The following is a 24203-nucleotide window of genomic DNA, read 5'->3' as shown; positions in this document are numbered from 1 at the left end:
TTCCAGCCCGTTGCCATCGTGTGAGCCTTGGTGGGTGGCTGCCAGGGTGTGATGCTCTTTGGGACATCTTTTCCTCTGTCCTTTTGAAACCTTATGCTCCTGCTGCTGTCTTTACAAATTTTGCACCCCATCTCTCTTACTGGGGTGCCTGGCGCTGTCACCTTTTGTTCTCGCATAATTCCTTTCCGATCTAATACATTCCAGGATTTGTTTGGTCCTGCTATGTGGACTAAGTATTTTGATCTCAGTCATGTTGATCCTACTCTTCCTGATGATTTATTCCTCCATAAACACCTCGTTGATTCGGCGGATTTGTCACTTTTAACCCCACCAGTACTGGTACAGTGTTGTTGCAGCCACTTCTGCTCAGGAAACGGCTGACCGCTTGGCTTCGTTGTCCTGCAGTGGAGAGACCCCTGTTCAGATCTCCAAAAATGACTGGTTAAATGCCAGCATTGGCACAATTCTTCTCCGGCACCATGTTGCAACTGGTGACATGGAACTGAAAGACTGCCATGAGGATATTAAATATATCCTTGAGGCCCAAGGCCATACTGTCCTCCAGATAGATATGTTCACTCAACCCCCTCATGGTTGTCGTCGTTGTCCTTTTCGAGATGTGAAGGTCACTTTTGATAGTAGGTCTCTTCCATCATCCGTGCTGGTGCCGGATGTTCCATTTAGGAGTACATCCCCTCTCCTCGCCCCTGCAACAGGTGCTGGAGATTTGGGCATGGTCCCCCTTCAGGTGCACAAGTGAGGTGTCTTTATGCCCCTTGTGTGGAGACTGGTCATTCTAAGACAGTGATCTTTCCAAGCTATCTGCATCAATTGCGGTGATGCCCACTCTGCCTTCTCCTGCGCATGTATGCACTACAAATTTGAAGAAGCCATCCTCTATTTGAAACATTGCGATCAACTATATTTTCCTGAGGGCTAGGTTTGCCGTCTTCCCTTTTTCTGTGGCATGACTTATGCTCATGTGTTGTTTTCCACTTCTCCTCGCTCTTTTCCACTTTCTCAGTTTTGCAGCCATTTCCAGGCCTTGGACCTAGACACCACCACCACCACCTCACCTGCTTGCATTCTGGGCCAGAGGGTCTTCCTCCTGGTTCTCTGTCTGGTGTTTCCTTCCTTCCTTCCCAGTCTTCCTTGTCTCCTGTGCCCTCTTTCCCTTATTGCCCCAATCCTTCTTCTCAGCACTTCCCTCTGTATTTTGGCCCTCCTCACCACCTGTCTGTCAAGGTCATTGTCCATCCTCCTCCCAGTATTAATGTTGACCATTCCCATTCTCCTGTTGAGACTGTAGAGGCTGTCGCCAAGTACATTGCTGATGGTATGCCTGTGTCTCTACATCACAAACGTAAACCTGGCTCCTCTCCTTCCTCCCCGGCAGGTAAGAAGGCATCAGTACTGTATATTCCTCATCTTCCGACTCCAACACTATCCCTGCCTCCCCCCCTCCCATTTCAGTGGCGGAGTTGCCTGTCCCTACTATGGAGGTTCCCTTGGTCCTTGATTCTCTCTTGGATGCTGCCCTTGATCCAGTGCACTCTCCTGTTGCTGTCCTTCCTCCTCCCGATTCCCTCGACTACCCCTCTCCTATTCCTCCTTCCGTTCCGGACTCTGTCAGTCCGCCTCTGGTCCATCCTCCTGCTCCCTTGACTCCATTGTCTTTGCTGACTTTGCCTATGCCCCATCACCCCGATTTCACTGATCCTCATCTTACTTAGTCTACTGTGTTCGTCTTTGCCTTCGTTTCTCCCTTGTTATCTTTGTTTCTGTTCTCTCTTTTGTCTATGAACTTCCATGGGCTAGGAACCATGGAACCAACTTCCATGAACTCCAACTTCTAATCATGCAGTTTTCACCGCCTTGTGTTTGTCTCCAGGAGTCGATGCTTGGCGCTCGTCCTGGTCACTTCCGTGGTTATTCTTTTCTCTCTTTCCCTCTAGCTTTTGCTGAGGTCCATAACTCTACTGCTCTCTTGATCTGTCATGATATTCCCTTTGTCCCCCTACTTTTTCAGTCGCACATTCAGTGTACTGCGGCCCGTATCTTTGTGAATACTGTAAATGGTATACAGTCTGTTCCATTTATCTTCCCCCAAATGTTCCACTTTCTCTTCCTGATCTTAAACACCTGTTGGACCTTCTCTGTCTTTAATGAATTCTGGTGAACCCACTCATGTCGACTCATGCACTCACACCTTTTCCTGTCTTGATCTTCTCTCTGCTCATCTTCTCTTTATTTAGACTTCACATGGTGAATTCTTGATGACCTCCATAACAGTGATCATTTCCCCATCCTTGTCACCTTCTCTTTTTACCCTCCCCTCTCCTTCCCTAGGTGGCAGTTTGCCAAGGCTGACTGCAACCTCTTCCTCTAAAAATGTGCTACTCTTTCCGACCTCTCTGATCTGCTTCTTCCTCGAGCCCTCATTCTTTTTCATGACATCATTTTCGACGCTGCTCTCTGATGTGTTCCTCGCTCTACCTCCCAGGGTGCGCGGAAGTGCGTTCCCTGGTGGAATGCAGACTGTGCTCAGGCTGTCCGCTGTAAGCATGCAGCCTGGAAAAAACAGTCGCCGAGGGATGCCCATTCTTTTATTTTGTTTCGGAAGAAGAGTGTGGTGGCCCGTAGGGCCCGTATGACTAAGCGTGAGAGTTTGAGATCTTTTGTCTCCACCATTACAACTGACACTCCTCTGTCCCTGATCTGGAAGAAAATCCGTAAAATAGCAGGTAAGTTTATTCCAGATGTCTTGCCAGTCCTTCACCTCCGTGGTTCTATTGGGACGGTCGTGACCGAACTGGGTTCGCACTTTTCGTCTGTTAGCTCCAGTTCTCATCTTCCTCATAAGCCACTTCTTGAATCTTGTCCCTTAGATTTTTGCACTCATCTTCAGCTTTCCTATAACAATTCTTTCTCTCAGAACTCGTCTGCCCTGGCCCTCTGCGGTTCTTCTGCGGCGGGCTCAGATGATTTTCATTATGAGATGCTTTGCCATCTCCCTCCATGCACGTTTCAGTATTTACTGAATATTTATTACCATGTCTGGGAGTCGTCATCAGTCCATGAGGACTGGCTTGAGGTCGTGGTTCTTCCTATTAGGAAATCTGGTTGTCTTCTCGTACATGGCAGTGGAAAACGGCTCTGGCGAGGTTATATATTGGCCATACTCTAACTCACGGGCACTTAATGGAGCGCTGCCCTGGTCTTTATTGTCCAAACTGCATTGTCCCTCTTACGGTAGTGCATATCCATCCTGACTTCCAGGATGTGCGTGCGTCTTGCTTCCCCAACTGTCCCTCATAGTCACCTGTTCCTTGATAGAATCCTTGGTGAATTAGATACCTTTGATATCGTTCACCTTGTGCGCTTTTGTTCTCGTATTGGCATCCTTTGTGATATTTAGTGCCTTTTGAATATCCCGCACATTTGATGGTGCTACATAGCCTTCCGTCTTAGTGCCTTCTTTTGATAATTAATTACTTATTTCTTCAGCCTTTTTATGAAAAATTTTTTTGGGGCAAAAAAATAAAAATGCCAAATTCATGGTTCTTTATTATTATTATTAGGAAACATATTAGAAATTATATAATGTATGACTGGACTTTCCAGTGATACAGTACCATCAAAATGACTTTGCAGCAATATTTGTAAATCTAAAACTAATTTATAAAATATAGTTTTAATATTTGTTTTATTTAAATTTTGGTTTAAATTTAGTTTTTAAGGCTAAATTTAAGATGTAAATCTGAAAACACCATTCTAGAGTTGATTCTGGCCCCTTAAATCTGTTTATTACTCACAGACAGGGGTTCATTTGGATAAAAATTGCTGTAATTACCAGTGTGTAGTTACAGGATGAGAACTACTGTCTTAATTTTTTTTAGGCAACTTTTTATATTATTTGCAGTCGATGGCAGCCATCCCCTGGTACATCTAGTACAGATAGCGAGTTAGAGGAAATTTTTGGCAATTCCTTCAACTTTACCTGCCCCAGAAATGTTGTGTGCAGATACACCAGTCAGAATGAAGGTGTAGCCAACAAGGTGAGGATGTATGCTGTTATGTCTGGCCAGAAAAAATGATTTGCTTTGTTATCTGAACACACTGAAAAAACACTTGAATGTATTGGTCAGGATTTGTTTGTAGAGACGCATCATATGAATGTCTTAATTTTAGATTACTCTTTCCTGTATGTACTGTACTTCAGTACAGTCATATCTAACTGAGGTACACAGGTGCTTATAAAGGGGAAGAAAATGGAAGGTGAGAAGGCAAGATACTGGATTATTTATTTCAATTTTAATTTAGTAAGAGCAATATTAATTTTTCATTCAGTTCGATGGTTTTGATGGCTGCAGACTATTATACTTTCTCTTATTGTTGTTTTCTCTGATACGTTTAGCATCCTTCAATTTCATAATGTGTTGCTCTTGGTTCTTTTGTGTGACAATAAATGTTGGTGTTATCGAAACATCAAGCATACTTATGTGCCACAGAAATATTGGGAAACAACCATGACTCGGCAGAGCATGTGATAGATCCCTGGATGCACGAACCTCCCCTGCACCAACAGGGAAGGCTCTCAACTTGTTGTCCAATGGACAAGTGAGAGCAATTCATAACCAAGCAGCAGGTGACTGCAGATACAATGGCATATAACTGAGAGTGCTCATACTCTCCAACTAGGTGCCATAACACCATGGCAGGAAGAAATGCTGCCTTAAAAAAAAAAAAAAAAAAATTGGTCATTCAGTGATGATGCAATTCAGTAGCAAGGTTTAACGAAACTTGAGAACTGAATTCAACAATCATAACAGCACCAGGAAAACATGATCCAGAGAGAGAGAGAGAGAGAGAGATAGATGAAAGAAGGAACCTGATGACTTACAAGATGAAGACATACTTGCCCTGAAACTGTAAAGCAACAACTCCAGCTGGAGTGACAAGAGGTGACAGTATTAGACATAAGGTGGTTCAGAAAGAGCCAGGATAACAAATTTATCGCCAATGCCACTGCAACCCATCCTTCAAACATGATAACACTGAACTTGTAGCAACACCACTGTCCTAAATAAGTAAGCCTAGTACACACAGTATATGGAAAGTTTACACTTGGCTGTTGCCTTTATTCTTGTGCCCTTTAGAAAATTAATAGTAAATGTGTGCTTTTTCTTATTATTTTATTTGGTCCATTTTTGGTTATGGTCTTCACAACCAGGCAGTTAGGCACAGCTGCTTGCATCCTAACATGAATCTTGGCATGGTTGGTCAGCTATCCTTTGGAGGTGTTAATCAGGTTTTCTTTTGAACACTGAAAAATTGGCTAGTGATGCTCCTTATGTTTAGTGGGGAAGAATTGAAAAGTTTTGGGCTCTTAATGTTGTTAGAATTCTCTCGGCTTATCTATTGCTGCTGTGCTTTTCAGCAGGGTTATATTTCCACTTTCTGCCATGCCTCCTGGTCTCATGTGGAGTTATTTACATGTGCAGGCCTAATATTTAGTTCTTCATACACACTGTATAATGTATATAATACTGTATATAACACACTTTTTTTCGCACCTGTGCTCCAGAGAGTACAGATTTTAAATTTGTTTAGTAGTTCCAATAACACAGGTGTTTTATTGTGGATTCAGGCAGTAAAAGATCTTTGCATGTTTTCCAGGTCTTAATTTCTCCAACTTTGAATGGAGCTGTTACATATTCCACCCTAGAGAGCATTAGTCTTAAAAAGTATCATTGGTCTGCCATCTCTTGTTTGAAAGATTCTTATCCAACCTGTTATTTTCTTTGCAGTTTTGTCAGCTAATTTATCCTGGTCTTTAAAAAGTAAGGTCTTTCAACATGATTGCTCCCAAATCTATTATTTTGCTTTTTCATTCTGAATGTGGTTCCCTAGTCAATGAAAAGCAATGTAGCAAATTTTGATATGTAATTATCAAATGAAGGTGCCAAGCCAGGGACAACATTTGGGTAGCTTCATTCCTTAACTCTTTAGCTGTTCAACTTACCTCTAATTCAGAAATAAACTAATTTTATTTGTTTATTTTATCAAGACCGTAGTTTAATTCACAAATTTTAAGCAAATTTTTGTTCATATCTATTACAGCATTTACAAAATTATACCTAGTATGTATACTTTTACTGATCAAATTTAATAATTGTATTCACCCTTTAAGATAGCCATACAGTATAGCCATACTGGCTTAGTGCTTTCCTTTGATAATTACATACTTCACCTTTGATAATCGGTTTGTTATAAAATTGGTCCTTTGTATAGTTACTATCAGTATAGTATTGCCTTGATTAATTACAATTGAAAATAGTTTTGGTAATAATGAAGATAAATACTTTTTTTTTTTTAAATGAAAGTAAGAATGTTTCTTATGCTACAAAGTTGTTGAATGCCCCAATTTGCTTCTATTTAACAAGATTCCCCCGCCCCCTTTTTTTTTGTGTGTGTGTGGGGGGGGGGGGGGGCTGCAGATGTCGGTTCTTTTGGTCTCAAGAATCTATAAGTACTTCTCAATTCTACTAGTGCAATTTCTTATTGATGTAAGTCATAGTGTGACCCTACATACAATAATATATCAACATACGTTGCAGTCTTAAGGGTTATGGCTTGTGGGTCAAGTTAAAATTTTGCAGAATTTACATTTAGTAGAATTAATAAGTATACTGTACCATGTAATGTTAGTCAAGCCAACCTTAATCTATTTTTGTCAGGAACAAGTATGAAGTGTGTAATGAGGAATCACCATGGATGATACTCCCATAGTACACTTCCAGCGAGGCCACGCATGTCGGGTGCACTCCCGCACTCCTCCAGCAGGGCCTTGTTTCCCCAGGGGCCCCCTCCCTTCTGGCAAGGTGGTGCTTCTTGACTGCTTCATCTGCAATGTGTAAATAATGCCATCGAATTTATTACAGTTCATACTGCAATAATTTGGTGTGTGCTCACTAACACAGATACAGTACTTCTAATTTAGAAAGAATTTAGAAGCACTGTATCTAATTAAACATTTCCTGTTACTGTATACCCAATCATGTACTGGTTTGGTATTTCATTTATGCCTCTTTCTGTCTGATTAATTTTCTTAAGCGAGATGTGTTATTTTAACGCACATAGGTTCTTAAAATTTATATATTATATATATATATACAGTATATATATTTAATGTACTTGGCGCTTTCAATTGTGGAAAAAGTATCTTTCAAAATTGAGAAATATTTGATTTCTCCAACCTATAAAAATATAACTTATAATTTTGTTTTATGTATCTTTTTGAAGTAAGAAATTATCAAAAGAAGACACGAAGCCAAAGAGACTGATGGTGCTACATGCAGTAGCGTTGCTAGATATTCAAAAGGAATTGAATATGACTTGGGATGCCAATATGAGAACAAGGCAAGTGCTATCAAAGTATCAGATTCATCTTAAAGTCTGTCAAGGATGGATAATCCTGAGGAACATTAGGAAAGCAAGATATACAGTACGATCGTCCTAAAAATCAGGACATTTAACAAGATGTATGACTAACCGGGACAATGCAGTTTGAACAATAAGGAGCAGGGTGGCATTCCACAAGTGTCCCACAAGATAGAGGGTGTGGCCAATACATAATCTAGTTACAACCATTTCTTATTCTCTGTTAACTAGGTAGCCAAGGCAGTTAAGTCTGGCAGCCAAGGGGATAAGTTACCTTTAAAAGTGCACAGCTTTGTTATCTGCAATGCCAGACCAACACCCCTGCCAACAGTTGTACAATTCATTACTGGGTAGAAATCTGAATAAGGCGTGAACAAATCCACAAGGATCGTGATAAGGGTTTGAACCTACGTCCGAGATGATCCCAGACGTGCCTTAGTCAATTGCGTCACTGCATGGTCAACCACATGGTCAACGATGCGGTAAGGTGCGTCTGGGATCATCTTGGATGCTGGTTTGAACCCTCATCATGGCCCCCCCTTGTGGATTTGTTCATTTGATGTATCACGCTATTGTGATTTCTGTGTGTACTGAATAAGGAATGCCTATTTGAGAAATAGTTAGTGTGGATGGCCTCCTTAATGGCAGTGTGTGCACATTAATTTAAGGTAACACCAATATAGTACCTAGAGAGCCAGCAAAACTCAACTGTATTAAATTTGCTAGAGATAAGAAATGGCCAATATTGGATTTTGACCATCACAGGATGCAAAGGATTAAGTAATTCTAAAGCCATGAGGGTACTGTGAGAGTCGATCACAGTTCACAGTATAGTGCAGAGCATAGAGATGTTGAAGGGTCAAGGGAGATGCAGGGATATGTGGAGCAGCCAATAATCAAATTTAGACAGCACGAGAGATGAGTGTGCATCAGCTCTCCAGGAAGTATGGTACAAGAATAATTAAGGTGTTACCTTGGAGCATTCAACTCTGAGGTGAGAGATGTGGGGGTGACCAAGAAATGGGTGTCAAAGATCAATCCCAAAAGTTTAGCAGTATTTTTAAACAGAAGGAGATTACCATGGAGTGACAAGGGAATGAGGAACTACATGCACAAGTCATAGTTGTACAGAATGTAAAGGAATGATTGATGACCAATGATGAAACATGATCAATAGTAAGTTGGTGTTGGAGAAAAGCAGTCGTCAACACAAAAGCATAGCGAGATCATTATGTAATGCTGAGAAAATGCCATTGAGAAGGGAGGAAGAAAGACCATTTAGGGCAACCAGGAAAAATCTATTTTGAATGTATGAAAATGCCATTTTTTGGGTGAGCCCAGGTGGCTCACCCAAAAAATGAAAAAATATACTGAAGCTATCCACGATGAAGAAAAACGAACTCACCAGGGAGGATGAACCATAGGCAGTCACAACGAAGCAAACACTCCAAGCCGAGAGATGTGACTCAAGGAAACACAAGTGCAACAAGGCTTGGGAACATTAGCAAAGAACTAGGGTGCCAGCACCCTGTTAGACTAACAAAACCCCAATGCCTGAATATCAACCTAGGACATATTAATAAACAAGAGCTGCAAGGGTGGCATGCATTCGAACATTGTGGGCATGAGGGTAGACCACAGTCTGGCTCAATTTAGTGGCACTAGAAAGAAAAGGGGCACAATACTACTGAAGTAAGGGGTTGGGGTGCATAGGAAAGTGATTAGAGATGGTTGGGTCAAGAGGGTAGGGGTAATAAGGATAAGAGAACCTTCAAGGTCCAGTGAAGGAGACAGTGCCAGAGAAGGGCAGGACAGGGAGTGAGGCTGAACTAGGAACCGGCAATGTGCCCTGGACAAAGAGCAACATCAGAAGTAGGAACAAAGGGGATGTGAACCTCTATAGCAAAGGCAGCAGAGTCTACTATTGAGATGGGAGGGAATGCACGAACAAGGACGGAGGTGGTAGCCCAACCCGTCCTCTTAAAAATAACGTCACTTTTCGCTAGTATGCGCGCTATGGCCAAATTTGGACGTAATTTGAAATGAAATCGACTCACAAAAGTAACGTACATTTCAGTTGCTTGTAACATTGCTTTATTATATTACGTAGTCAAAATGAAGAATTCAAAATAAATAGGGGTGTCTATTGGGGGGGGGGGGGGTTCAGAGAAGTCTGGTAGTAGGGGATGGTGTCAGAAAAGTCTGGTGGTGGGGATGGTGTCAGAAAAGTCTGGTGGTGGGGATGGTGTCAGAAAAGTCTGGTGGTGGGGATGGTGTCAGAAAAATCTAATGGTGGGGATGGTGTCAGAAAAGTCTGGTGGTAGGGATGGTGTCAAGAGAAGTCTGGTGGTGGGGGATGGTGTCAGTGGTGGAGGATGGTGTGGTGGGGGATGGTGTCAGAAGTGACTGATGATGAAGAGCTGGCAGATTATTATCAACACCTAAAGGGCATGAAAGATATTATAATAAAGGAGAGCGCACAGCGAAGAAACAAACTAAAATTTTCAAAAGTTTTTGGTGTGGTTTCATAGTAGGCCTCGCAGGACTCTGGGTCGAAGGTGTCACTGACCCATCAGGCAACATGACAAGAGGCATAAACGGTGAAGGTCGCCCAGAGACAAGGGGACCAAGCAACCCTCAAACTCGCATAAGGCGAGAGAGGGACCCAGGGGTCGCTTCCATTGGACCCACGAGCCCCACGGGGTTTCCCCAGAGTCCTGAGACAGAACTCACGCTCAGGGAAGTCCAGGCAGGGTACTGTTAACTGGGGGCTCAAAATTATCAACAAACTGCTAAAAGCTGCTCCCCTGGGACGTGTACACTCACAGAGGGGCCTAGTGGGGGACAACAAAAATACAAGTGGGTGAGACTAGAACCAAGGGAATACCCCACTAGGCAAGAAAACAAAAACAAACGAAAAACCCTGCAAGAGGACAACGTATCCAGGCTGAACAAAGCCAGCTGCTATGAGAGGTTACAACAAGCAGCACAGTACCCTGCACCTCAACCAGTGATGAATACTATGCCTTACCCATAGGCAAACGAAAGAAACACCCCAGCTGACTAAGGGCGGTCAATCACCAAACAGCAAAAGGCCTTACGAAGGTAGCCTCCAAGGTGACTTGTGGAAGATGGCTCCAAACCCCAAGGGCAGTATTTGCTGGGCACCTAGGGAAGGTGACCCTAGGCACGTGCAGCCCAAGTACTTGTGATTATACTCTTGGCTCGCACACCACCGAAGACAACGCCACACCACAAGGCACAGGACTGGAAATCTGGAGCCAGAGTCACATCAGACACAGAACTGCAGGGTAAACAGCCAGCACAGGGGTCTGGGGCTTCCCCTTCCCTCTCCTGGGGAGGGAGGAGCTGCACAGACAGCGGCACGGTGACATGGTTACATCATGCTTGTTTGCTTGTTTTCATTTGGGTAGTTCTGTTCACTAGTTCAGCTTTCAGTAGCAATTTCGAAATTGCTATAGAATAACAATAACAAACCAGAATAGGGGTTTGTTTTGGGGCACTACATTTCTGGGTGTCGTACTCGGTCGATGGCAGACATAGAATTCTTCCAACCACACGGGGTTTCTAAAGGCCATTGCTCCTCGTGCCTCTGATTGGGGCCAGGTTCTGGCTCGTGGTCCCTGGTAGGCCTAAGAACTCCATTTACTTTACTAATGCCTGGGGTCTAATACATTCATATCAGCTGAGTTAGCTCCGGGGCTCCCCCCTAAAAATTTTAGTTTTTTGGAAATACAGATTTGATGCCAAGCCAAATTCGAGCTGGTATGATATAATTCACATTTTCAAGAGCAGTTTGTGTGTATAATATATATATATATAGTATTACCTAGTAGCCAGAATGCACTTCTTGGCCTACTATGCTAGGGTGGATTTGCATAATAGGCCGAGTGATTTTCTTTATTTTCAGCAAATTGTTTCCATTTGGTGTATTTGAAATATATTATCGTTACTGTATATTATATTAAGAACATAAACTATTGACTTAGTTATGTTAGTTTAGGTTAGGTTCGGTTTTATCTCAAATTAACAAAAATGAACTCATAGATAATGAAATGGCTAGCTTTATAGTTTCATAAGAAAAAAAATTGAAAAATACTTAAATTCTGGAAAATTTGGCTTATTAGGCAAATTGGGCCTTGCATAGTAGGCTGAGTACTGTGTTCTGGCTACTAGGTACAACATATACATATATACACACACACACATATATATATTAAATAAATAAATAAATGATAATATAATAGCATCTGGAAACACAAGTTATCTCAACACACACCCACCTAACTGGTTATGCTGAGGGTGAAACTTATGATGATGACGTCACTATGGCACGTTGGTCATGAGTGGATACAGCGTCTAGTCACATCACAAAAACAGTGTATGATTAAGTCTTAAACTTGCTCCACTGGCACACACTGTCATGCCTACTGTACCTTGCATATCATTTTTGCAAGACTTCTTACTTTCTGCATCAGTTGGGTTTGGGCTTTGCAGAAAAGTGCTCTTAAAAGCATTGGAATATCATACAACAATTAAAAAATATATATGTAATCCACAAAATCTTCACATAACCACTTCATAATTATAAGTTATCTCCATATGAACATAATATGTATAAAAGCTTTCATTTTGTACAAAAGGGGTTTCAAAAAATTATACTAGAACACAAACTTTACGAAGTAGAATCTGGAGGCTGAAACACTTCCTAAATGATTGCTGCAAATTTTGATTCATGAAAAATATACTGTACAGTGTATTGAGTGGACTTGGGTACAAACATCAGTATTACCATGCAAAAATGTTGATAGATTATAGATTGGTTCAACCTGTCGTATGTGTGTAAGTGTACGAGTGAGCACGAGTATGTATATAAAGATGTATGGGTATACGAGTGCAGCAATGACATGTAACTCAATTTATTTCTGCTTGTAATCAGACCAAGATTACAAATGTGTATATTCAATATGTACATTCTTGTAAACTCAAAGAGGAAAATTTTTCAAACTGTTGTCTTCAATTTAACATATATAGGTAATATAAGTAAAATCTGGTTTTCCTGAAAGCTTACAAAAAATATATATAAAATCCACAGAACTACTGTGTTTAAAAGAAAATTAAGTATGAATGTATCATATTCAAGTGAATTTGAAGGAAAGTGGGCATGAACGAGTGTGAGCAACACACAGTTGAGTGTAGCTGTTTGTAAAGCAGGAGCATATATATATATATACAGTATTTATGAGGAGCTCTGCACACCTGATCTTATGAAACGGTGGGATGTTGTGCTGAAGCTGTACTTTGTTATCTAATATATAATATATAGTATGAATAATAATTTGTTAATATCTAGAAACTTCTATTACTATATTATTAACTTTTTCAGAGCTGATGCCTCCATACCCCATATAATATACTAAAACAAGCATTATATACTGTACAGGTATATGAAAAAATTATAAAATTAAATTTGAAATACCATGATTAACTTCTAACTAACTTCCACCACAATTAGTGTACTGTACTAATCAGATCACCACAAGGCAGGGCAATTATCCTCCTTTGAAAGATATCCTTTTGATAGCTTTGACACCCAATTAAATATTGCATCGCAGACAAAGGCAATGAAGAACTTATTTAGAAAATATATCCCCTCCCTCTCCCTCCACCATTATTTATTACTTTGTTTCCTCAATTTCATAAGGTGGAGGCATGAGCCTGGAGAAAAAAGATGAGTAATATAATAAAAGCAGGTCTAACATTAAAAATGTAACTTGTCCATTCATTATATAATTCACACTGCAACATTAGAGCATTGCAGATAAACAAGTACTACTGAACTCGAGCAGTAATCCTCAATAGCAACTAATCATTTTATAAGACCAGGTGTGCACCGCTGCTCATGAACACCATATTCATTGCATACAAATACATTCACTCCCTTCTTACAAGCTGCTGCTACCCAGCTCTGTTCCCCTTGCTATATTGTGTATGATGGCCACACTCACCATGTCCACCCATCTTACTCATCACCTTCTGCCCTCAAACTCACTTGAATACATACGCTTCACCAATCACCAGTCATTTGTTCAATGTATCCAAATTATATCTGTGTGCAATCCTTAATCTTGTTGTTTATTAACTTTTACACTCCACATCTTTTCATGTTTTTATTGCTTATGCTATCAATTCTCCAAACACCACACATGTTTCTGAGAATGTCCATTTCTACTGCTGTAACTCTTGCTTTTTCTTGTCATACCACACCACTGTCTCGCACCTATACAGGATAGTGAACATTACCACTAGATTATTACCGGAGTTCAGAGAGTGAAGCTATGAGGACTGGTTGAGGGAACTGGCAATAGCTCTTGGCCTTCCTGCCTGGGCCAGTTTGGATTTGGTAAGATGAATGAGTGGGCAGCACCTCCTGGAGTTCTGCTGTCGTCATGATCTCTACATTGCCAATTCCTTCTTCGATACCAAGCCCCAGCACAAGGTTTCCTGGAAACACCCCAGGTCTAAGCATTGGCACCAACTAGCCTGGTGCTTACGGGGCGTAGCAATCTGAGAAGCGTCAAACTGACCCACAGCTTCCAGAGTGCAGATTGTGACACTGATCACTCTCTCGTCGTTTGCAGAGTAAAGTTCCAGCCCCAGAAAATCTACAGAGCAAAGGAGGAGGAAAGACCACCCATTAACGTAAACAAGACCCATGACCTTCACAAGATGGAGGAATTCACTGCTGTGTTGGTAAATACCCTTCTTGTACCACCCTGCGATAGTGCAAGTGAGAGGTGGTCACATCTCAGGGGCACTAATTTCAATACTGCCATGTCCACCTTTGGTAAGAGGCAGAACAAGTCAGCAGATTGGTTTGAGGCCAGTGCAGAGGAACCTTTACCCCCTCATAGAGAGAAAGAGACGAGCTCTCACATCCTTCAAGAACCTGCCCTCAGAAGGTTCAGGCCCTACAGGCCCTCCGTACTGCCCGCAGTAGAGTTCAACAAACTGCGAGGCACTGTGCTAACAATTACTGGCTCTGACTGTTCCAGCATCCAGACTGTGGCCACTGTCGGCAACATAAGAGGCATGTACGAAGGGATCAAACAGGCAACAGGCCCTACACAAAACAAGACAGCTTCTCTGAAGTCAGCCACTGGAGAGATCATTAAAGACCGTGATCAACAGATGATTCGCTGGGTGGAACATTACTCTGAATTCTACTCTAGAGAGAACTTGGTCAGTGTAGAGGCCTTGGATGCAATCGAGTGCCTGCCCATCATGAAGAACCTGACCTTGAACCAACTGTGGAAGAAGTTGAGACACTGGATTCACTTTCCTCAGGGAAGGCCCCAGGAGATGACGGGATTCCGCCTGAAGTTCTCAAGTGCGCTCGTGGAACACTTAAAACTGAGCTTCATGAACTTCTGTGCCCGTGCTGGAGGGAGAGCTCGGTGCCACAAGACATAAGAGATGCAAACATCATCACTCTCTACAAAAATAAAGGTGACAGAAGCAATGTCAACAACTATCACAGCATCTTTCTCCTCGGCATTGTCGGCAAACTCTTCGCCAGGATCATCTTGGTCAGGCTTCAGATTCTTGCTGAAAAAGAGTGTACCCGAGTCACAGTGCGGTTTCCGAGCAGAGAGGTTGACCACTGGCATGGTGTTCTCCCTGAGACCGCTTCAAGAAAAGTTCAGGTAGCAGAGAAAAGCCTTGTACATTGCCTTCATTGACCTTACAAAGGCCTTCGACCTCGAGAGTAGGGACGGACTCTTCAAGATCTTAGTCAAAATTGCCTGCCCACCCACCCTACTCCACGATACAATCGTTCCACAAGGACATGAAGGGAACAGTCGTGTACAACGCCTCAACTTCTGAACCATTTAACATCAACAGTGGTGTTAAACACGGGTGCATTCTTGCTCCAACCCTGTTCTGCATCATCTTCGCGATCCTTGTCAAGCATGCCTTTGGAACAACCATAGAGGGCATCTATCTCCGTACAAGATCTGATGGAAAGCTCTATAATCTATCCAGACTCCGAGCAAAGACGAAAGTACAGATGCGAATCCTCAGGGAGTTCCTCTTTGCCGATGACGCAGCAATCACCACACACACGTGTGAATAAGTTGCCCATATGTAACGACATACCACTAAGTGGCTCCCAGAACTGAAGGACAAGAGCTACGAGGAGAGGTTAGAGGCATTAACTAGAAGATAGAAGAAAAAGAGGCGATATGATCAATACGTTCAAAATAGTAACAGGAATCAATAAATAAGAATAAAATTGATAGCGAAGAATTCCTGAGACCCGGAATTTCAAGAACAAGAAGTCATAGATTTAAACTAACGAAACAAAGCTGCCGGAGAAATATACGAAAATTCACTTTTGTAAATAGAGTGGTAGACAGTTGGAACAAGTTAAGTGAGAAGGTGGTGGAGGCCAAAACCGTCAGTAATTTCAAAGCATTATATGACAGAGTGCTGGGAAGACGGGACACCACGAGCGTAGCTCTCATCCTGTAACTACACTTAGATAATTACACATTTGTGTACCATGCATGTATACCATGTGGTAGTACAGGGGTGAGGAGCGCGGCAGGAGGTACCACAATTGCTAGTTCAAGTCTCCAAAGGATTTTCTATTTAGGTGTTTTTTTAGGCCTGATAACTGGGTGGACAGCGCTCTGAACTCGTAATCCTAGGATCCGGGTTCGATCCCCGATGATGGCAGAAACAAAAATGGGCAGAGTTTCTTTCACCCTGATGCCCCTGTTACCTAGCAGTAAATAGGCACCTAGGAGTTAGATGGCTGTTACGGACTGCTTCCTGAGGGTGTGTCACGACTTTTGTTAGGTCAATGCTAGAATATGCAGCAATTGTGTGGTGCCCATATCAACAAACTGGTAAAGGTACAAAGACATGCTACTAATTGGCCCCCAGAATTAAAGGGCAAGAGCTACAAGGAGAATTTAGAGGCATTAAATATGCCAAAACTAGAAGACAGAAGAAAAAGAGGCGATATGATCACTACGTACAAAATAGTAATAGGAATTGATAAAATTGATAGGGAAGATTTCCTGAGATCTGGAACTTCAAGAACAAGAGGTCATAGATTTAAACTTACTAAACAAAGATGCCGAAGAAATATAAGAAAATTCACTTTTGCAAACAGAGTGGTAGACGGTTGGAACAAGTTAAGTGAGAAGGTGGTGGAGGCCAAAACTGTCAGTAGTTTCAAAGCATTATATGACAAAGAGTGCTGGGTAAACGGGACACCACGAGTGTAGCTCTCATCCTATAACTACACTTAGGTAATTACACAGCAGAAGGCCTGCAGCAGCTACTCGGTTGTTTTGCTGCAGCCTGTTCCGCATTCGGCCTGACAATCAGCCTGAAGAAGACACAGGCGATGGGACAAGACGTCAATGAGCTACCCTGTATAAACATCACAGACTATGTGCTGGAGGCGGTCCATGAGTTTGTGTACCTGGGTTCCACAATCTCAGACAGCCTTTTCCTGGACACTGAGCTCAACAGGCGTATCAGGAAGACCGCAACAACACTGGCCAGGCTCACAAAGCATGTTTGGGAAAATGTCAAACTGACAGTGCACACCAAGGCAAGTCTACATGACATGTGTGGTGAATACACTTCTCTACTGCTCAGAATCCTGGACCCTGCGCTCTTGCCAGGAGAGACGGCTCAATACCTTCCACATGCAGAACTTGCGATGCATCATTGACATCACGTGGAAAGACCACGTCGCCAACAACACAGACCTCGAGAGAACAGGAATCCCTTCAATGTTCACTCTCCTGAAGCAGAGACGCATCCGACAGTTGGGACATGTCACACGCATGGAAGATGGCCGCATACCGAAGGACCTTTTATATGGAGAACTGGCAACGGGAATAAGACACACCGCAAGACCCCAGCTGCGTTTCAAAGATGCCTGCAAACGCGACCTCAACACTTTGGAGGCAGCAGCTGCGGACAGATCTGCCTGGAGATGCAAGGGGCAGAAGGGACTCCAGCAATTGGAGGGTGAACTGAAGAGGCAGGCGGAGGATAATAGACTTCAGAGGTGGTCTCGAACACTGTCAGACGCACCCGCTTTGGTGTTTATCTGCGCTCGCTGCGGTCGGGACTGTCATTCTTGGATTAGCCTTCACAGCCACAGCAGGCTTTGCATCCAACTAGACTAGAACTAGACACCCAGGGCACAACGCCATAACCCCCACAGGATTGACAGATGCCTACTACTATCCACCTAATCCCATTCATATATTTGTCATTATACAGTACTGTATCTCATTTCACTTCACCTCTCTCTCTCCTGCCTATATATGTCCAAACAACTGACTTGTAAATCATTCCTTCTGAAGATTTATTATTAAATATGAAAGTACATAAGGAAATTCCTGTTTCAATTCTTCCTTCGTGGTCTGACACTGTCATTATTATATTATATTATTATATATATATATATATATATATATATATATATATATATATATATATATATATATATATATATATATATACAGTATATATATATATATATATATATATATAATATGTCGTACCTAGTAGCCAGAACGCACTTCTCAGCCTACTATGCAAGGCCCGATTTGCCTAATAAGCCAAGTTTTTCAGAATTAATATATTTTCTCTAATTTTTTTCTTATGAAATGATAAAGCTACCCATTTCATTATATATGAGGTCAATTTTTTTTATTGGAGTTAAAATTAACGTAGATATATGACCGAACCTAACCAGCCCTACCTAACCTATCTTTATAGGTTAGGTTAGGTGGCAGAAAAAGTTCGGTTAGGTTAGGTAGTCGAAAAACAATTAATTCATGAAAACTTGGCTTATTAGGCAAATCGGGCCTTGCATAGTAGGCTGAGAAGTGCGTTCTGGCTACTAGGTACAACATATATATATATTTTATATAACTTTTTCGGCTACCTAACCTATAAAGATAGGTTAGGTTAGGTAGGGTTGGTTAGGTTCGGTCATATAACTACGTTAATTTTAACTCCAATAAAAAAAAATTGACCTCATACATAATGAAATGGGTAGCTTTATCATTTCATAAGAAAAAAATTAAAGAAAATATATTAATTCAGGAAAACTTGGCTTATTAGGCAAATTGGGCCTTGCATAGTAGGCTGAGAAGTGCGTTCTGGCTACTAGGTACGACATTATATATATATATATATATATATATATATATATATATATATATATATATATATATATATATATATATATATGTATATATATATATATATATATATATATATATATATATATATATATATATATAAAACAAACAAACACACACACAATCCAGCTGGGATCGCCCCATTGTCGACCAAGAAGCTGCGACAACACCACAAGACACTGCCTGACTTAAAGAGCTGTAGCAGCTCCCCATGCAGGTGATTTCCTATTAGCAACCCCAATGTCACCAACTGGCACACATCTTACACCTCAGGTCCTCCAAATTGCTGTGGCTCTCCGCCTCGCTGCCCCAATTCACACCGAATACAGGTGTATTTGCAGCGAGGCAGTGGCCGACAGATACGGACAGTATGGCCTCCTCTGCCAAAGGACAGGATGGCATGCAAGACACAGCGAAGTTAATGACATTATTAAGAGAAGCCTTACTACAGCTGGTTGTCCAGCAGAGAGAGCCCCGTTACCTAATGCCCCGCAACTTTGATGAGCCTGTCAGTTGCCCAGACGGGATCACAGTGAACCCCTGGAAGAATGGTAGACAGTTGGTTTGGGACTACATTTGCATTTCAACTTTAGCCAACACCTGTGTTGACTTCAGTGCTGCACAGGCAGGTGCTGCTGCCAATCACCGAGAAGCAGCCAAGTCGCGTAAATACAGGGATCTTGATCACCACTACAATTCTGTCCCCCATTGCCTCAGGCACACTTGGTGCCTGGGGCAAAAGTGCTGCTAGTTTTTTGAAGGAGCTGGGTTCCAAGCTAATTGAAAGAACTAGAGACCCCTAGAGCCGCCAGTTTCCTCTAGCAGCACCTTAGTGTGGCGATCCAGAGAGGAAATGCTCACTGCATCCATGGTTCCTGCATTGTGTGCACTGTTCGTATTCACCCTAATTTCCTTCCACACTCCATCATGTATGCCCACCTTTATAGTGTTCTTGTTAACTCTTTATCCTCAAATACACTAAAATACACTCCTCAGTCTCTCATCAACCATTCATTCAACATGCCCAACAATCTTGGCACATACAGTACTCCTCAGTTTTGCAATTTATTGATTAGCACTTTCCGATCTCTGACATTTTCAATTTCTACTTTTTCAATCCTCCGAACACCACACATACTTTTCAGTTTCCATTTTCACTGCTCTAAATTATGATTTTTTCACATTCAAACCACAACATTATCTTGAGAATGATAATGTCACAATCGACTTAAGAATGGTCCAGAACGGACCGAAACGTCGTCGTCCCTTCACTTTCTAGTGTGTGGTCTGGTCAACACAACATTATCTTGCCAGTGAACCTTGGCACCATAACTCGTTTATGCAGACCTCTGGCCACAACTTGTTTGCTTAACGAGTGTCCATTGCACCAACCCCCTTTCCTCCACCGACTGACTCTAAACCCAAATGTGAAGAATTGAATGTATTTATGAGTGTGAGACAATGTTTGTGTGCAAAAAATAATTGTGTGTAAATACCTAAATGTAGTTACAGGATGAGAGCTACCTCCCAGTGTTCTGTCTTCCCTACAACCTTTCTTCATGACCCTCTATTCACAAGAGAGACCTGTTGGACATTTTTTCAACAGTTTTACTTTCTAGGCTTGAGTCTGTGGCTCCTTAAGTTAGATGTTGCAGGCTTTAAATATTCTTCCTTATCAATTGTATTAATTTTATATGTGGTGATTATATCTTCTCTTTTGCTATCTACAGTATCAGTTTTTGTATGTTCAACACCAAGTCTTTCCTTATAGCACTTATTCTATGTCTTTACACCTTCTCTAATTGGTTTGATTTTTAGATATAAACATCATACAACTGCTGCATACTCTAATTTCAGTCTCTCAAATGCCACAAATAATTTTTTAGTACTTTCCCATCCATGTGTTTAAAAACAGTTTTGAAGTTTGCAAGTGTAGTTTAGACTTCTATCACAATCCTTTTGAAGTGGTCATCTGTTCACTGGAATCAACCCTGGATCTCTTTGAGGTACTTTAATATCTTTACACATAACACGGTTGTTTTTGGCCTATTTTCACCTACTCCACATTTCATTGTGGCATTTTTCCACATTGAATTTTATCTGACATGTGTTGCTCTAGTCACTTATTTTGTCTAGGCCATTTTGAAGGACAAGGCACTAATCTGTCTCTTTTACTCTCCCTAGTAACAACATCTTTTGCCAACATATTCATGTAACTGAATCCCCTCTGGTAGATCATTTACACAATGAACATTACTGGCACTAGAACTTATCCTCATGACACTGCTCTGATGTCACTTCTCCAGACAGCATTGACTCTGATTATCGGTTTTATTTTTTGTCAAATGCTTTCATCAAAGTCAGCAGGCCTTTGTGTTCTAGATTCCAGAACAGCCTCTTGTAAGGGACTCTGTCAAAGCCTTCATTTTTTTAAGTCTAGGTAGATGCAGTCAGCCCAACCCTCTCTTGCAGGATCTCTGTAGCTCTATCATAAAAACTAAGAGAATTTGTTATGCACAATTGTACTCTCCTTGAAGACCATGATGTGTACATTTTTTATGCCATTTCTTTCCAGGTATTCGACCCATTTTATATACGTACATACATATATGTGTGTGTGTGCACGTGTGTGTGTGTGCGCGCATGTATCTCAGTGTCAGAGAGAGAGAAACATGTTAGTGGCAGAAAATGAATGTGTGTAGGAAAACATTCATGAGCATGTGCTAGCAATTTAAAAAAACAGTTTGTCCCTAATGACGTAAGTTTCATCAAAGCCATCAATTCATCATTTGATCACATTTTGTAACCAATGTCAGAAATGTTGCAATAAACTTGTATTACACTTGTCACTCATTAAATGTGCATACGCACCAAGTGACTGACATCTGAATCAAAATTTCCACTGCTTAAGACGGTGCTCCAAGTGAAAGCTTAAGTAACTTGTCAACACCAATCTTGCAGCAGTTTGTCAAACAATCAGTTTTATTTAACTTCCTCCAAGGAAAACAACGGCATTTCCTGACAATTTTCTTTTCAAATTTCATTAAACTCCTTCAAACTAAATGAATAAAGTACAATAGTGTAATGCCATGTATATTCAGGCTTTCATAAGCATGATGAGCAACATATTAACTCGTGAACAAGTTGCAGAACTGCCTGTAGCATTCAACTAGGTGTTTTTTTTATCTGAGTAAGGCCTTCACAACAGGAGGTCCTATTTCAGGCATTACTTACACCAGATTATAATACACACAATGGTATCAATATATCCGGTGATTTCCCCTGAGCACAAAAACTTGTTTGATTCACATAAACATGATTATTGTTGCAGTCTTATAAAAATGACACAAGAGGACTTATTGACCACCCAGCAGTACTATTATTTGATATTTAACATACAAAATACTAAAACTGGTAATTTAATATAATGGCACATAGTTATAAAAACAAGTTAATATAAATGAAAGTGCCACTCCTGAGGACACAAAAATATTTGTAAATTATTATGACAACTCAAAAAGTATTATTGCTGGCTAGTCAGAACCTAGTCACAGGCAAGTGCAAATATAATCTATACGTCATCGGCAAGTTGTTGGACACACGAGACGAGTAAGGTGTTGATCCATGCTATGACTGCAATGACTAGCTGCTGGCGGCCACTCTCCAAAAGTTGACAGAGCCTGGTCCAGAGGCTTCTATCCTGTGCGCTTGTGGCTGCTGAGAAAATGAGGCTCACAGGCTTGGTGTGCCTCTTTGGAGCATGTTCTTGGGGGTCAGGGGTTTCCCAAACGGGGGAGTATTCTACGCTGTGGTTCTGGAGTGTAGTAGGGTCGGCTGTTGTAGTAGGCTTCCTGAGTGTACCTGAGACAATGGGTAATGAAAGATACTGTAATGAATTTAGGATAAAAACCCACACTTAAGTATTTGTGAAAATTATGTAAAGACTTCGTGTAAGTCTTTACATAAATTTCACAAATACAAAAGTGTGAGTTTTTCTCCTGTGTAATTATGTCTGTGAGAAGACATTACCACTACTTACAGTAATGAATATAAAGAAGAAATCAAAAGTACTAAGCAACATCAGTGTGCCAGAGATTGGTAGGAGAGAGGAAGGTGTGAGAGACATTAATATTTTTGGTTCAAGAAATGTGATTGTCACATTGTAACTGGCAATAAAATTAATATTTAGTACATTATACATCAGATTTAATGTTAAATGCAGGACAAGTTAAGAAATTTAAAGCCCGTCTTCCTTGTGTCTGACACTGGTAGAAGAGTAGTGTAGAGAAGGGTGGTCAGAATTACCTGTAGTGAGGGGTAGTGAGACTAACGGAGGGAGGGGGTATACTGCTACTAGAGGTGGGTAGTGCTCCTGGCTGGCACTGCTGACTGCTGTTGCTGCTGCTGTTTGCTGTTGATCTGTTCTGTTCCACGATCCTTCGAGAGACGAGGGGGGACACATGGGGGGGCAGGTAAGTGGGAGGGTAGCGGCTGCTGTTGGAGAAATAGTTTACGTGGAATTAAGATCAATTTACTCAAGACTTTTCTTACTAAATAGCATAAAAGAAACTTTCTAAAACATTATTGCTGTACAGAAATGATTTTCTGTCGTGCCACTTAATATTCATTTTACGAGAAAGGCAGCAATCGTGAATTACACTACTGTACTTGGATATGGGAAAACTTGGTAAAACTAAATACTTAATGATTTATAATAACCTTTATCTCAGTGAAACTTTTAAGACAAAAGATTCAGCAATACTGTAATTATTCAAACTTTATGTACATCTAAAACTCTGAAATATGATGATGTAGTTGTTTGGTTGTCTAGTTAAAAAGGCAAGACAACACAATATTTTAAATACTTTACAATAAATGGAATGTCATGTTTTATTAAATATCCTTCCTAGCAAATTACAATGTCAAAACACATTACTATGCAATATACATATGCCTCATTTTGGAGAGAACAAATATAAATCATGAAACTAAAAGCAATAATTTTAAAATAGTGGGAGAATGCAGCTCTAAGCAAAGGTTCACCTTGGTCAAATTATGGTGTCATTTTAGACTGGCCAGTATGCAAACTTAATTGACTGACATGTATAAGAAATATGACAAAAGGTTTAACAATTAATTCTACTTTTGAATATAATACACACATAAACATACACTACATTATAGGGTTTGTGTGGCATGCAACATTTATATAAAAATAAACTGGTTCAAAATATATGAAGCAGTGACTGTAAAGAGGCAACTATAGTAAGAACATGCTGCTGCTGCTGCTGGATCAGTTGGTGCCAGTATTAACACACATCCGCACTCATAACACAACTACCTCATGCCAAACAAATAAAACAAATAAAATAGTGTAACAATATATTCAGTATATCTACTAAATAAAGGACAGTATAAAATCACTAACAAATGAGAATTACCATTAAATACTTTTTTACTTAATTTTCTTGTAAGACACCAGTTCACAAATTAATA

The 24203-nt window shown here is 41.0% G+C and overlaps 2 protein-coding genes across 10 annotated transcripts in view; one reads left to right on the top strand and one right to left on the bottom strand.

Moving 5' to 3' along the window:
• LOC123767697 (uncharacterized) overlaps positions 1 to 7280 on the top strand; it is a 52584-nt gene extending 45304 nt beyond the window's left edge. For all 7 annotated transcript variants that reach the window (XM_045757599.2, XM_045757601.2, XM_045757604.2 and 4 more), the window contains exons 13-14: positions 3923 to 4058; positions 6741 to 7280. In XM_045757599.2, coding sequence (XP_045613555.2) covers positions 3923 to 4058; positions 6741 to 6752 — 148 coding nt within the window. In that variant the 3' untranslated portion in view covers positions 6753 to 7280. The remainder of the gene's footprint in view (positions 1 to 3922; positions 4059 to 6740) is intronic.
• Positions 7281 to 19816: 12536 nt separating this feature from the next.
• hep (hemipterous) overlaps positions 19817 to 24203 on the bottom strand; it is a 68865-nt gene continuing 64478 nt past the window's right edge. The window contains exons 10-11 of one of the 3 annotated variants that reach the window (XM_045757596.2): positions 23013 to 23201; positions 19817 to 22568 (exon numbers count right to left, since the gene is read on the bottom strand). In XM_045757596.2, the coding sequence (XP_045613552.2) occupies positions 22481 to 22568; positions 23013 to 23201 (277 nt within the window). In that variant the 3' untranslated portion in view covers positions 19817 to 22480. The remainder of the gene's footprint in view (positions 22569 to 23012; positions 23202 to 24203) is intronic. The other 2 variants (XM_045757594.2, XM_045757597.2) reach the window with 2 other exon arrangements.

The sequence above is a fragment of the Procambarus clarkii genome, chromosome 67 (assembly GCF_040958095.1).
Source record: "Procambarus clarkii isolate CNS0578487 chromosome 67, FALCON_Pclarkii_2.0, whole genome shotgun sequence".
Taxonomy (NCBI): Eukaryota; Metazoa; Arthropoda; class Malacostraca; order Decapoda; family Cambaridae; genus Procambarus; species Procambarus clarkii.
Note: the sequence above shows the minus strand (reverse complement) of the source record. Positions and strands in the feature narration are given on the sequence as shown.